At 36.2% G+C, this 14089-nt stretch overlaps 1 protein-coding gene across 11 annotated transcripts in view; it reads left to right on the top strand.

Annotated features, from left to right (window-relative positions):
- The window catches only part of LOC137245098 (GATA zinc finger domain-containing protein 8), a 132641-nt gene that overhangs the window by 75372 nt on the left and 43180 nt on the right, over window positions 1-14089 (top strand). The window contains exon 1 of one of the 11 annotated variants that reach the window (XM_067775228.1): window positions 9703-9930. The exons of the other annotated variants lie outside the window; for them this stretch is intronic. Coding sequence (XP_067631329.1) covers window positions 9904-9930 — 27 coding nt within the window. The 5' untranslated portion in view covers window positions 9703-9903. Of the gene's footprint in view, window positions 1-9702; window positions 9931-14089 lie in introns of those variants that run through there. 11 annotated transcript variants of the gene reach the window in all.

The following is a 14089-nucleotide window of genomic DNA, read 5'->3' as shown; positions in this document are numbered from 1 at the left end:
CCATTCAATGCAATATCTGATATATAAACACTTTTAGCGAGGGAGAATCTGAACACCACAAATTACTTAAGAAAGGGAAGAGGAGCCGGCACAGAAAATAATTCTTATGACCAACTAGATAACACATCAACGTAATCTCAATATCATAAGGTGAGATCACCTAGAAGATTCGATGTGGTCGAATTTAGTTGTTATATAGTCGGCTTAGTGATGGTTCCCGTAGTCGAGTGAACTGCATCGTGATACTTAGGCAGCACTTATTAAAAATTTTGTGAAGTGTTTGAGCTATTAAAGCTATAAAAACAAAGCCACTACATATAGTATATGACCTTCAGAACTTCCTATAACTCAATTGGAAAACTGAAACGGAACTTCAAAGAAAAATATATATATATATATTTGCTAGGTTCTGGAAAACAAATTTCGTATTCAACAAAATTGCAGTCAACCCTGTGTCAAGGTTTCCAATGCTTTTTGTAATACGTCTCAACTACTACGTGTGAGATAACGCCACTAACCTAGATCCAGAATCCACCACCATCTTCACGGATGGCTCCAAGCTCAACGTGGATAGTGGAATCTACTCAAGGAATCTTTCACTTTCCCTAAGCATAGGGCTGCCAAGCCACTGTAGCGTTTTCCAGGTGGAATTAACTGCAATAATGGAGGCCGCCCATAAGAACCCCACATCAGTAGCAATTTACTCTGACAGTCAATCGGCAATAAAAGCCCTCCAAGGCAAGCACACTTCATACAAAATAGCAATAGAACGTAGACAGACCCTAACAAGCTTTCATCTCGGTGCGAGACAGCTGTTGTGTGGGTCCTAGGTCATAGCGGTGTACCCGGGAACTGGGCTGCCGATGAACAAGCGAGGAAGGCTACTGAACAGACAGAGCTAAGCCAGCTGAAGGACATTGACCCCCTCTTGCTGCATGCAGATACTGGCTCACATCATTTTTCAACCAGATGACGAATTCCAGATGGACACTGGAACCCAAATGCGAGGTGTACAAAGAAACCTGGCTTCGCATAAACGAGAATCCAACTAAGTTCCCCATTCACCCCAACTATCTCTCCTTACGTTCACTTATCGGGATACTAACGGGCCACTGCCTGATGTGAATACATGGCGAATGCATGGGAATTCCAACCAATGATTTTTATCGGAGCTGCAGGGATGAAAAGGATATAAAAGCGTCGAGCACTTCTTCTGTAGATGCACTGCTCTGGCCAGTATATGTTTGGAATGTCTGAATAAGTATTTCATCAAGTGCTTAGCAGACCTTGGCTCTGCGGAAATCGAAAATATTCTTTGCAACATCAGAAGGTCAAACTAGTTCAAATTCCTACACATCTAAAGGAGGAAGGGCTATAGCGAATATAGTGGTATCACAATGGGCCAGCCGGCCTAAGTATGTCCCTCACATTTCTGTGGGGGCAGCCACTTCAACCTAACCTAACCTACCTTGTACAAGTGGCATATCCCGTTTAAACATCGCTTCAAAACTCTATAGATCAAAGATGGACATACAATAACAAAACAGAAAGATTTGATAGAATAGCCTAAAATGCTTTAAATTGGGTCCGGCATACCGTGACATCATGAGCGATGTCGCAAAAAAGTGACATGATTCCTGAAGCAATCAACAAAAAGTTCACGGAAATATTTAAGGTGCTTTCTATGCATATATCAATCGGGGTTAAATGTTATTTGTTTGAGGTTTACACAGCCTAGTACATACAATGAAAAAATTTCACCATAAATATGTGAAAGTCCCTATTCGTCTTTTCTTTTCCATTTTGTTACTTAGCTTGTATCAACTTGAATTCGCTTAATGCATGTCGAACTCAAGATCATACAATACAAGCCAATTCATTAGCTATATAAAGGAACGGCAGTTGATTTACGACTCACACAATCACACTTCTTGCTGTTACCGCATTGAGTTTGCGTTTGTTCCTAGCAATACTGTGCGTAGTGTAAACAATTTAAAAAACTAAACTCTTAAGCATTTCAGAAATGAATAAGCTAACTTTTATTTGAAGTACTAGCAGACCCGGCAGACGTTGTTCTGCCCTAAATTTGGTTGCATTTTGTTAAGCTTTTTCCGCCCAACTCTGCCCTCCCCCTCCCCTGTGCACTTTTTCCTAATCTTTGTATTCACTCCTCCCTCCGTATTTTTCGCTTCATTTATCTCCATCTTCGTCTCATTCTATCTCGTTCTCAGTCTACTTCTCCTTCTCTCTTTTCTCTTCTCTCAAGTTTTTCTCATTCTTCTTCATATCTTATTGCCAGTCCCAGAGGGTGGTATGTATTTTGTTCCAGTCCCATTCCGAGTCTCAGTCTCAGTCCCAATCCTAGTCCCAATCACAGTCCCAGTCTGTCTCTGGTCTACTTCCCGGAAAAAAGTATAGCAAATACTAATAATGGCAAATTTATATACCAAATTTCCCAAATGACCCCAGTCACCAATAGGTATGAAAACTACCCTGTGCTAAAGCACTCATCAACAGCTTTCATTTGATACCATATTATATAAACACATTCTAGGGGTGCCCGGGTCCACGTTTTGGCGTATATCTCGAGACCCTAGTCACCAATAGGTATGAAAACTACCCTGTACTAAAGCACTCATCAACAGCTTTCATTTGATATCCATATTGTATAAACACATCCTGATCCACGTTTTTGCCTATATCTCAAGACCCTACTCACCAATGGGTATGAAAACTACCCTGTACTAAAGCACTCATCAACAGCTTTCATTTGATATCCATATTGTATAAACACATTCTAGGGGTGCCCGGGTCCATGTTTTGGCCTATATCTCGAAACCCTAGTCACCAATAGGTATGAAAACTACACTGTACTAAAGCACCCATCAACAGCTTTCATTTGATATCCATATTGTATGAACACATTCTAGGGGTTCCCGGGTCCACGTTTTGGCCTATATCTCGAGACCCTAGTCAGCAATGGGTATGAAAGCTACCCTGTATTAAAGCACTCATCAACAGCTTTCATTTGATATCCATATTGTATAAACACATTCTAGGGGTTCCCTGATCCACGTTTTTGCCTATATCTCAAGTCCCTAGTCACCAATGGGTATGAAAACTACCCTGTACTAAAGCACTCATCAACAGCTTTTATTTGATACCCATATTGTGCAAACACACCCCAGGATTACCCAGGTCCACGTTTTGATCTCAAGACCCTAGCCAGAACGGGATAAAAAGTATCCTATGTCCGTTCCCTGGTTCTAAGCTACCTCTCCACCAATTTTCAGCTAAATCGGTTCATCCGTTCTTGAGTTATGCGTAATGTAACTAACACCACTTTCTTTTATATAATATTATGTATGTATTATATTAATTTTTGTAGAGCTATAGAAATTTTCGTTTAATAAATTTGTAACGAAATATGTTTAGTTGTGTTCGAGGTAACATCTTTACAAGATGAGAATAATATCTATGTTTTTTGATTAGCTTACTTTCTTACTTACTTCTATATACATTTTTGGAAAGTTATATAGTCCTATATAATTTGTAATAACTAGCTCAATCTTGTGGCGTTTGAAAATCACTCAAAGAATTTGAGTTTCTTGCGCTTGGGGCAGTGGCATTTACAATAATGTACATAAGTAAGTTAAGTATATACATATATAAACATGTATACAAGTGCCTGCCATTCATGTTTCGCCTTTAAATGCCATGCACTTTTTTGGAATGTGCAACTTTCACCCAATTCACCTTTTTCCTTCTCTCACTCACTTCATATGTAATTGCGGCAGCAGTAAAGTTGAAATTGTAGATATGTATGTTGTTAAGTGAGTATATATATATATATATACGTATGTTCATTTCCATAGTAACGTACATAACCAGTTTAAGCGAGTTAAAGAAAAAATGCACAAAGAGTTTTTAGTTGTTGGCTTTTGGCTTCTCGGTTGTGGCTTCTGGGTTATGGCTTCTGACTTTCTTTCTACAATTGACTGCCATGACATGTTGAGATTTTCAGTTATTTGTTACTAACTGTTGGGTGGGAGGTAGCTTTAACATGGCATATTTGGTTTTGCTCTTAAAAGTCAAACTTGTTGCTTGTGTGCGTGTGTGTTTTTCAATTTTTCCAACTCTTTGGCTGTTCAAGCACTTTTTTGTTTTGTTTTGACGTCCAACTTCTCTTCGTGAAATTTTTGAATATTTCTCGTTATGTTTGAGGCCAGGCATTGAGCACTGTAGAGTTTTTCGGGAACATACAACAAATATGTATGTGCACCGACAATTTTTCTTTTTTTGGAATCCATTAGAGCTTATTTTTCATTAATTACATTGTTTAGCGCTTTTTTATATTTTATGCAAAAAATACTGTGATTTTCGCTTTGGTGCAAAATTTTTTTTCCATTTACCCTTGCATTGAATTTTTATCTGCCTCTCTTCCACAAGCAAAATAAATAAAAAATAAAGGCATGGCGCGAGAATTTAGGCCGAGCTTCTCCTCCAAATTCCTACAGATTCGCGGCACGCTACCATCACACACTACGGCCGCAGCAACAAGGGAACGTAAATCTCTTGACCTTCTCCAATTGGGACCAAAGTTTACCTTATAAATATATTAGAAGTTTGACAGTTTGGGTGTTTACATATCTTTGGGACTTAATCCAGCCAGAATGATTGATGCATATTTGTATGATATTTCACATTTCACATGCTATTTGTTTATTTATACTCAGAGTGTTTTGCACACAGAGTATATTAACTTTGATTTGCAAACGGTTGGTTGTACAGGTCTAAAGGAATCGAGATAGATATAGACTTTCACATATCAAATGCATGAGTATCGAAAAAAAATTTGATTGAACCATGCCCGTCCGTCCGTCTGCCCGTTAACACAATAACTTAAGTAAATATTGAGATATCGTCACCAAATTTCGTACACGAGCTTATCTGGACCCAGAATAGCGAAATCGGATGATAACCACGCCCACTTTTTATATATATAACATTTTGGAAAATACAAAAAAGCCTGATTATTTAATAAATAATACACATAGAATGTTGAAATTTGACGTGCGGACTGATATTGAGACTCTTGATAAAAATTTGAAAAACATTTTTTAAATGGGCGTGGCACCGCCCACTTGTGATAAAATCAACTTTACAAATATTATTAATCATAAATCAAAAATCGTTAAACCTATCGTAACAAACTTTGGCATAGAGGTTGCCTTTACTATAAGGAATGTTTTGAAGAAAAATTAAAGAAATCAGTTAAGGACCACGACCACTTGTATATAAAAGATTTTTAAAAGGGTCGTGGACGAATAAAATAAGCTATATCTTTGCAAAAAAGAGCTTTATATCAATGGTATTTCATTTCCTAAGTGGATTTATAATATAAATAGGAAAAACTTCAAATTTCAAACAATGGGCGTGGCACCGCCCCTTTTATGGCTAAGCAATTTTCTATGTTTCGGGAGCCATAACTCGAAGAAAAATTAACATATCCTAATGAAATTGTGTACACATATTTCCTTATAGCAGAAAATATTTCTAGTAAAAATTGACGGGTTCAGTTAAAGACCACGGCAACTTAGATATAAAACAAGTTTAAAAGGGTCGTAGACTAGAATAATAAGCTATAACTTAGCAAAAAATAGTTTTGAAGCAATGATATTTCACTTATCAAGTTTTAATGTAAGAGGAAATAGGGAGACATTTTTTTTTAAACTGGCGGTGCCACGTGTTATGTAGAAAAGTAATTTATCTGATATGACATGTACAATTGAAGCTCACGCTGAGTATATAATGTTCGGTTACACCCGCACTTAGACACCTTTACTTGTTTTTTTTTTTTTTTTTTTTTTTTGTGAAAAAGAGGGGATGGAACCCTACATTTTTGAAAATTGCATAGTGGCGCGTAGAGGCGCCAATTCCTTCCAGTCCCCAGAAACCATTTTTATAAATCCATATCTTTCAATGTATTTACCTCAGACGTTTTATGTTTGGTATAGGGACCACATTCATCGTGGTTCACCAGTTTTTGAGATCTACATAGATCACTTAGATTGAGGCCTGAGGCCACAACCGGGATAATTTAACAATATAAATACGCGACTGTTTCGAGAACCACGAACGGAAGCTTCCCTGTATTTTATTACTTCGGGATAATTTCGGAATTGATTTGATATTCTTGAGGACTATCTCTTGATTGTTTTCGGGACCATTTCGGAACTAGTTTTGAACGGCTCTATGAATCAATTCGGAACTATTTCGGATTTTTTCAATGATCTTTTCGGAACTTTTGGGATACAATAGTTTCCGGAATATTTTTGTCGTCATTTCGAAATGTTTTCTGCATTTATTTAGGACTATTTTAATATTATAACAATAATTTCGAGACTACCTCCGGATAACTGTGTGATTGTTTTCAGGGCAAATTCGGAATAATATCAAAGCACTCTCTCCTTTAAAAAAATTCCTATTAGATCTTCCTTGAATTTTAGCTACCCGTGAGTAAACTTTCATCGAAGGAAGTTCCGCCGAACTGGTATAATAGAGTCAAAAAGGTAATATCTGGCCATATCAACATCAAAGCATATACATATCAAACTATCTCAACTTCCCTATTTATAAAATATTTATTACATATTGTGACGAGTATGAGTGACACTCAGGCATGCTTAACCAACGAAACGATATCATTTCGTTACGATAATCAACGTTAATAAACGAAACGAACTCATTTCGTTTCGTTTATTAACGTTAAGATCGTCAAATTAACGAAATGATTTCGTTTCGTTTTCTGCCATATCAAAACGAAATCAAATCGTTTATGTTGATTATTAATTTCAAACTATGCTAGCAAAGCTGATTGATGGCGGAGTCATTAAAGGTGAAAGCATTAGCCAAGCTGATTGCAACTTTTCTCTTGAATTTTGACAGTACGAACATTTCTCAGAGTATTTTTGACATTACCACCAACGAATTACACAAACAAATTACATGGAGTTTGTGTGTGTATGTACGCTCGTTGTTACCACCTTACGGCTTCACCATGGCTGTAGCATTGCCAGCACAATTCAAACATAAAGTATCACGTTTTTGTTAACGTTTTTAACGTTAACGAAAGCTTTTCGTTTCAGTTAAAAACGAGATACAATTTATTTTGATAATTTCTTTATCGATAATATTTCGAAGTGTTTCAACGGAAACGGTGGAAATTTTTTGATAAACGATTAGCTTAACGTTAAGGTGCATCCCTGGTGACACTAAGTGATACTCACATCCCTAGTCTGATGCTAAGTAAATGAAATCACAACAACAATAAAACAGACAGTCACTTGTATCTACATAAACGAATCAATCATTATGTCTACACATATGTACGTATACGTAGCTGAGAAGCAACGCACAACCACATGCATATATCTGAGATACTCCCGAAAGTATGCAATGAGATAAGCTATAAAATCGTGCATCTGTAGTTACAGCTGAGAAATTTGATAGCTGATGGCCAACTAGTAGATTCTGGAAATGGAAGCGCCTAGAAGATGCGAACGAGGAATCAGAGAGTATACAAGGCAACAATGGTAGAGGCGCAATAATTCAGTTTGATTTAAGCGTTCCATCTGTCGAGTAGTAGTAGCAGTGTCATTTTTGAATGTACTTTAATAAAGGCCATTTTGAATTACTAAATAGTGGTGTTATTTATTCAACAGTTTAGTTTTTCGAACTTAGCAGAAGGTTGCAAATAAGAGGATTTGCAGCAAATTCGTTACAATATTTTTCACGATTCATGCAGATTTTGGTCTAAATAATTTCGGAAAAGTTGTCAGTTTTCCCTTTACATATTTACAGGATAGTTATGAGACCGTCCGGGACTGTTTCCGCATTATTTCGAGACCGATTTGGGATCATATCACTGCCTTTTCTGATTTCCTTCGAGATTGTTTTAGGAACCGTTTGGGGAATTGTGATCCATATCTCCCCAGGATTGTTTTGGATCAGTCTTGGGTGGATCATATCAGGCTTATCTTTGACTGTTTCGCGATTGTGTGTGGTTACATTTGGAAGTATTTTTGGGTCTGTTTCAAGATTATTGTATGATCCTGTCAAGGTATATATATATATAAATAATTTTATGTTGTATTTTCTTCGTGCGGACTGGGTCGAAATACGACTTCTAAAAATAGTTAAATTATTTATTTGTTTTATAACAACCGCCCTAATAAACAAAATAAAAGTTTATGAGCGAGATAAAATAATTGGAAAAATAACTGTTATTTTCCGAGCTAAGTAAAAAACTTGAAAAAAAAAATAAAAATTATTGTTACGAATTTAAAAGTTTAAAAAATAAAATTTATTCTCCAATAGATAAGAATCTTAAAAAACATTGTTTTCCAAGTGAAATAAAAAATTCCGAAAATTGTTCTTCCAAGGGAACCTATAAAAAAATATATTTTTCGAAAGAAATAAGAACCTCAACAAATAACTTTTACTTACTTATTTTGTTTCTTTGATTTTCCAACATTATATATTGGAAAGATTTTCCGTGACCCCTTGTCAAATTTGGTTTCGAGACAAACCGATCTCGACGTTGTGACATCATCCGTGTCGATTTTCGCCGTTTTTTTTTTCCAATCACAATAACAAAATCCAAAGATAGTTGTTATATTCCATGAGAAATAAAAGAGTAAAAAATCGCTTTTATTTTGCTACCTTAAAAAATCTTAAAATCAGTGGTGTTTTCAAAACAAACAAAAAAATTACTCTCCAAGCGATATTAATAAACTCAAAAAATAACAGTTATTTGCCAAGAGAAATAAAAAAATAACTAACTAAGTAAAAAATAAATAACAGTTACTTTCCTAACGAAGGAAAAAACTCAAATAAATTGAATTTTCAGCTCGCTATTAACTCATTACCACCAGCCTCTTTATTTTTACCAAACAATCACTTTTGTTATTGGCCCAGTTAAGCGAACGCACGCTGCGCATGCGCAGCTGCACACAAACTTAAAAAAACACACACACAGCACATTAAAATTAATCGACGTAACGTTTGCAAAATGATAAAAAAAAATGCAAAAAACATCACCAAATCATTTAGCCATGACAAATCATTTGTAAGCGGAAGCGAAGTCAGCTCGTAGTAGAAGATGCAAAAATTTAGCTAAAATTATGCCAAATGCAAATACAACAACCGGTCAAAGCGTCATAATAAACAGTTAATATAATTCGATATGTGGGTATGTGAACAACAGCTGACGTAAAGTTTAAATGAGTAAACATAAAAAAAAAACGAAGTACCGGTAAATAAATAATAAGCAAAAGCTAAGCGCAGCTAATCAGCGATCGTGAACTCACAAATACTCAGACACAAAACATGTATGGATTATAATGTGTATGTGCATCTCTGCTTGAGTTAAATTGAGAGCTGCATTAAATGCATTGATGCTAAATTTACTTACTTTACTCAATTTGAGTGAAGAATTTTTTTTTTATGATTTTCTCTGTCGTCATTTAACATGGTACTTGATTTTCAACTTCTTTTGATTGTCGCTCTTTTCGCGCGTATCGTTTTCTTTAATTTTCTTCTTTTCGTTGTTGTCAACATTTGCCGTTATTATTATATGCATAAATTGAAAGTGCAAGCGCTGTAAATGGTTTAGTTTAGTTCGCTTTCGCAAAGCCATACGACGTATCGCCGGCAATCTCATTGCGCCGTCCCAGACGTACTTACTTAGTCGGTTCAAATCGGATCGAAATTTGCATACAGTGCATTGTGAATTTTTGAAATTCATGTGGTTACATGTGCCACTTCGGCGTTGATTGAAATTTCATTTTACTCGCTGTTTATCTTTTTTTATTATTTTGGACAGAATAAAAAGTGAAAAGAATGGCTGCCTCCAGTATAACCAACGAAGTAAGTTAATTTGGAAGGAAAAGTTAAGAAAGTGAAAATTGTACCTTCTGCGCGTGCGCGTATTAAATATTCTCATAGCGCTCATATTACTATATTTAGACTGAGGTTTATATCAAAGTCACATATTTTTTGCTGCGTATACGCCCATCAAACACTCAGTCATGATTTTATTGTAAAAATGCATTAAAATTAATAAGAAATTAAGTAGTTAACTCTTAAAGTTTATCGTGGTATATGAGTATGTAAATAATTATTTTATAGTCATCAATGTTCATTGACAACGTAAATGGGGGAGGGGGGTTGAACCCCAAACCTCCCTTGCGCACAACCCTGGTGCTAACAATCACTAGAAAGTTTAGGTTTAAAAAAACCTACATCGACATATACAGGGTTTTAAGTCATATAGGCGTGGGTGGTAAAAGATTGTAGTATGAACTGGCAAAGGAAAAGCATTTACCGTAGACGTCCCAATCAGATAAAGTAAAAGTTCAACAGAGTTGCCGAGACTTCCCAATCAGGTTAAGTAAAAAGAACGAAAGATGTCTCGATGATGAACCAAGCAGGAAATGTGTGGAGCCAGGCGTTTTACTGCGTGTCGATGCTCATATTGTTGTTGTTGTAGCAATGCTAATGGTCTTTGCCAGCTAAAAAACCGGCATATTCCGGTAACAAGCACCATTAATGTACAAGCCCTATCATCTCGGGAACGATTTAATATAAGCACATTGAACCTTCTAGGACATCCCTCCCCCCACTCCTAGTTTCATAGAAATTGCGCACGCCAAAACCTCGGCAATTCGGTTGGAAAATTTATGAATTGTGCTGAAAGGGTTGCGCTACACAACCCCTTGAATCGTTTGGGTGTTTAAGTTGCCTCTTACGACAGGTATACCCCCTCATCGTGCACTACAGCGAATACTGTAGGCTTAAGATGGACACTGCTTTTTGACCTCACTTGCATATAAATATGGTAATGGTTATAATAACGTATGTAGAAAAAGCCACAGAAAAATTTGATGATGTGCGCTTGCCAGATTTAAGTTCCAGCTATTAGGTGCAACTTTTGTCAGGTGTTTATTTACCGGCTAGTTCTGTACTACCAAGTGTTTTCAGTTTCCTTTTACTGTCCTATTACCAATTTCGTGAATTCAACACCCTCTGGTATCGTTCAACATCAAGTACCCTACGATGGTATTTTCTAGTCGATACTACCAAAACCTATATCATGCTGTAGACAAATTTTTGTCCCTCATCAGAGTATATTTCTAGTGTGATAATATTATCAGCAAACACCTTGCGAATTTATATATACCGTTTGAACCCACAAATATGTAGGTTTTAAAAGGAGCCGACCACATATAATAAATGGAGGTTTTGAAGTCGCCAAAGACAAAATTTGGAGAATTTATAGGACATTGAAAGCCCTATCATATCTCAAACACTTAAGGTGTTAACAGCGGATGAATGATTGAGCTCAGCCTACGTCGGCGGATGAAAAACTGGCCCTGTTCTTCAATTAGATCCTCAAGATAGGCATTATGTATACACTGAATTCCATAACCCTAAATTTCGCAAATCTGAATGCACAGTCCCATGAAACATTGAATCCTGATTAACATAACCCAGAACATTGTTTGCATTTGCTACTCCAGCATATGCTCTGCTACTACTGCGGCTATATACATGAACAGAGCAGAGAGCAGAGCCGTAGCATAAAATAGTGATAGCATAAAAAGGCTCTACCAACTCTTAAGTTCTATTATTTAAATCTTTAGTTCTTTTCTTGCAGAGTTACAAACAAGATGATGTTTTGGGGTCACAAAATGATTTAAATGATTTTAGAATAATATTTTCCAGAAAATTTTACTCGATGTGCTCTCTGATGCAAACCTTTTACTGTCAGTGCTAGGTTAGGTTGAACTGACCGGTCAATAAAGACTTCACATAGACTAATTGTGTCCATAGTGTTACCAGAATTCGTTTGACGACCAAACGGAAGAACCCCAATCAGATGCCACGACTTGTGTTATACAATAACTTCGTCCTCTTGGCAAATACTAGAAGTTTTGTTGTGCCTAGCTTAATTGCTGTCCAGAGATCGGGCAATTTCCGCCGCCCATAATAGCTGGAGCTTTGACCTGGCGATCGCAGGATTTGGACAAAGAACGTGCTCAACCTTTTCTTCCATCAGCTCTCATTTTCTACATCAGCTGTTACTGACAATGTTTATATCTTTCATGAACATGAAATGGTATATTAACTTTGGTCCGATGTTTGTAAAGTTGAGAAATATAGAAGATAGACTCATCATTAAGTATACCGAATTGATCAGGGCGACGAACTGAGTTGATATAGCCATGTCCGTCTGTCCATCCGTCCGTCCGTCTGTCCGTCCGTCTGTCTGTTTGAACGCAAACAAGTCCCTCAAATTTTGAGATATCTCAACGAAATTTGGCACAAAGATGTATTTTTGTATATATTAGACATTTGTCGGATCCGGTAGGATCGGACCACTAAAACATACTATATCTTCCATACAACCGATCGTTCAGATAAGACCAATTTGGTCATTCCTGCCGCAATTTAGAAAGTATAAACGTGAAACTCGGTGATATATATTTTAATATATCATACAAGATTTTCTGAAAAAATCACTTTGATCGCAGCTATATACAGTTATATCCCATACAACCGATCGTTCAGATAGAAAGATTTTTGGCAATTTCTCCCTTAATTTCCAATATAAAAACGTTAAACTTGGTGACATTTATTCTAATATATCATATAAGATTTCACGAAAAAATCATTTCGATCGGAGCTATATATAATATATATCCCATACAACCGATCGTTAAGATAGAAAGATTTTTAGCCATTTCTCCCTTAATTTCAAATATAAAAACGTTAAACTTGGTGATATTTATTCTAATATATCATAGAAGATTTCCTGCAAAAATGACTTGGATCGGAGCTATATCTATATAGTATACACCTATCCCATACAACCGATCGTTCAGATGGAAAGATTTTTGGCCATTTCTCCCTTAGTTTCCAATATAAAAACGTGAAACTTGGTGATATATATTCTAATATATCATAGAAGATTTCCTGTAAAAATTATTTCGATCGGAGCTATATATAATATATATCCCATACAACCGATCGTTCAGATAAAGGGGTTTTTTGCCATCTTTTTATACTCAGTTGAGCAGAGCTCACAGAGTATATTAACATTGATTGCATAACGGTTGGTTGTACAGGTATATAGGAATCGAGATAGATATAGACTTCCATATATCAAAATCATCAGTATCGAAAAAAATTCGATTGAGCCATGTCCGTCCGTCTGTCCGTTAACACGATAACTTGAGTAAATTTTGAGGTATCTTGATGAAATTTGGTATGTAGGTTCCTGGGCACTCATCTCAGATCGGTATTTAAAAGGAACGATATCGGACAATAACCACGCCCACTTTTTCGATATCGAAAATTTCGAAAAATCGAAAAAGTGAGATAATTCATTACCAAATACGCATTAAGCGATGAAACTTGGTAGCTGAGTTAAGCTTACGACGCAGAATAGAAAACTAGTAAAATTTTGGACAATGGGCGTGGCACCGCCTACTTTTAAATGAAGGTAATTTAGAAGTTTTGCAAGCTGTAATTTGGCAGTCGTTGAAGGTATCATGATGAAATTTGGCAGGAACGTTACTCTTATTACTTTATGTCTGCTTAATAAAAATTAGCAAAATCGGAGAACGACCACGCCCACTTTTTAAAATTTTTTTTTTTTAATTCAAATTTTAAAAGAAAAGTTAATATCTTTACAGCATATAAGTAAATTATGGCAACATTCAACTCCAATAATGATATGATGCAAAAAAATACTAAAATAAAAGAAAATTTTAAAATGGGCGTGGCTCCGCCCTTTTTCATTTAATTTGTCTAGGATGCTTTTAATGCCATAAGTCGAACAAAAATTAACCAATCCTTTTGAAATTTGGTAGAGGCTTAGCTCCTAGGACGGTAACTGTTTTCTGTGAAAAAGGGCGAAATCGGTTGAAGGCACGCCCAGTTTTTATACAAAGTCGACCGTCTGTCCTTCCGCTCGGCCGTTAACACGATAACTTGAGCAAAAATCGATATATCTTTACTAAAC

Source organism: Eurosta solidaginis, chromosome 3, assembly GCF_040869045.1.
Source record: "Eurosta solidaginis isolate ZX-2024a chromosome 3, ASM4086904v1, whole genome shotgun sequence".
Classification (NCBI taxonomy): domain Eukaryota; kingdom Metazoa; phylum Arthropoda; class Insecta; order Diptera; family Tephritidae; genus Eurosta; species Eurosta solidaginis.
This window is presented reverse-complemented; position numbering and strand designations above follow the sequence as displayed.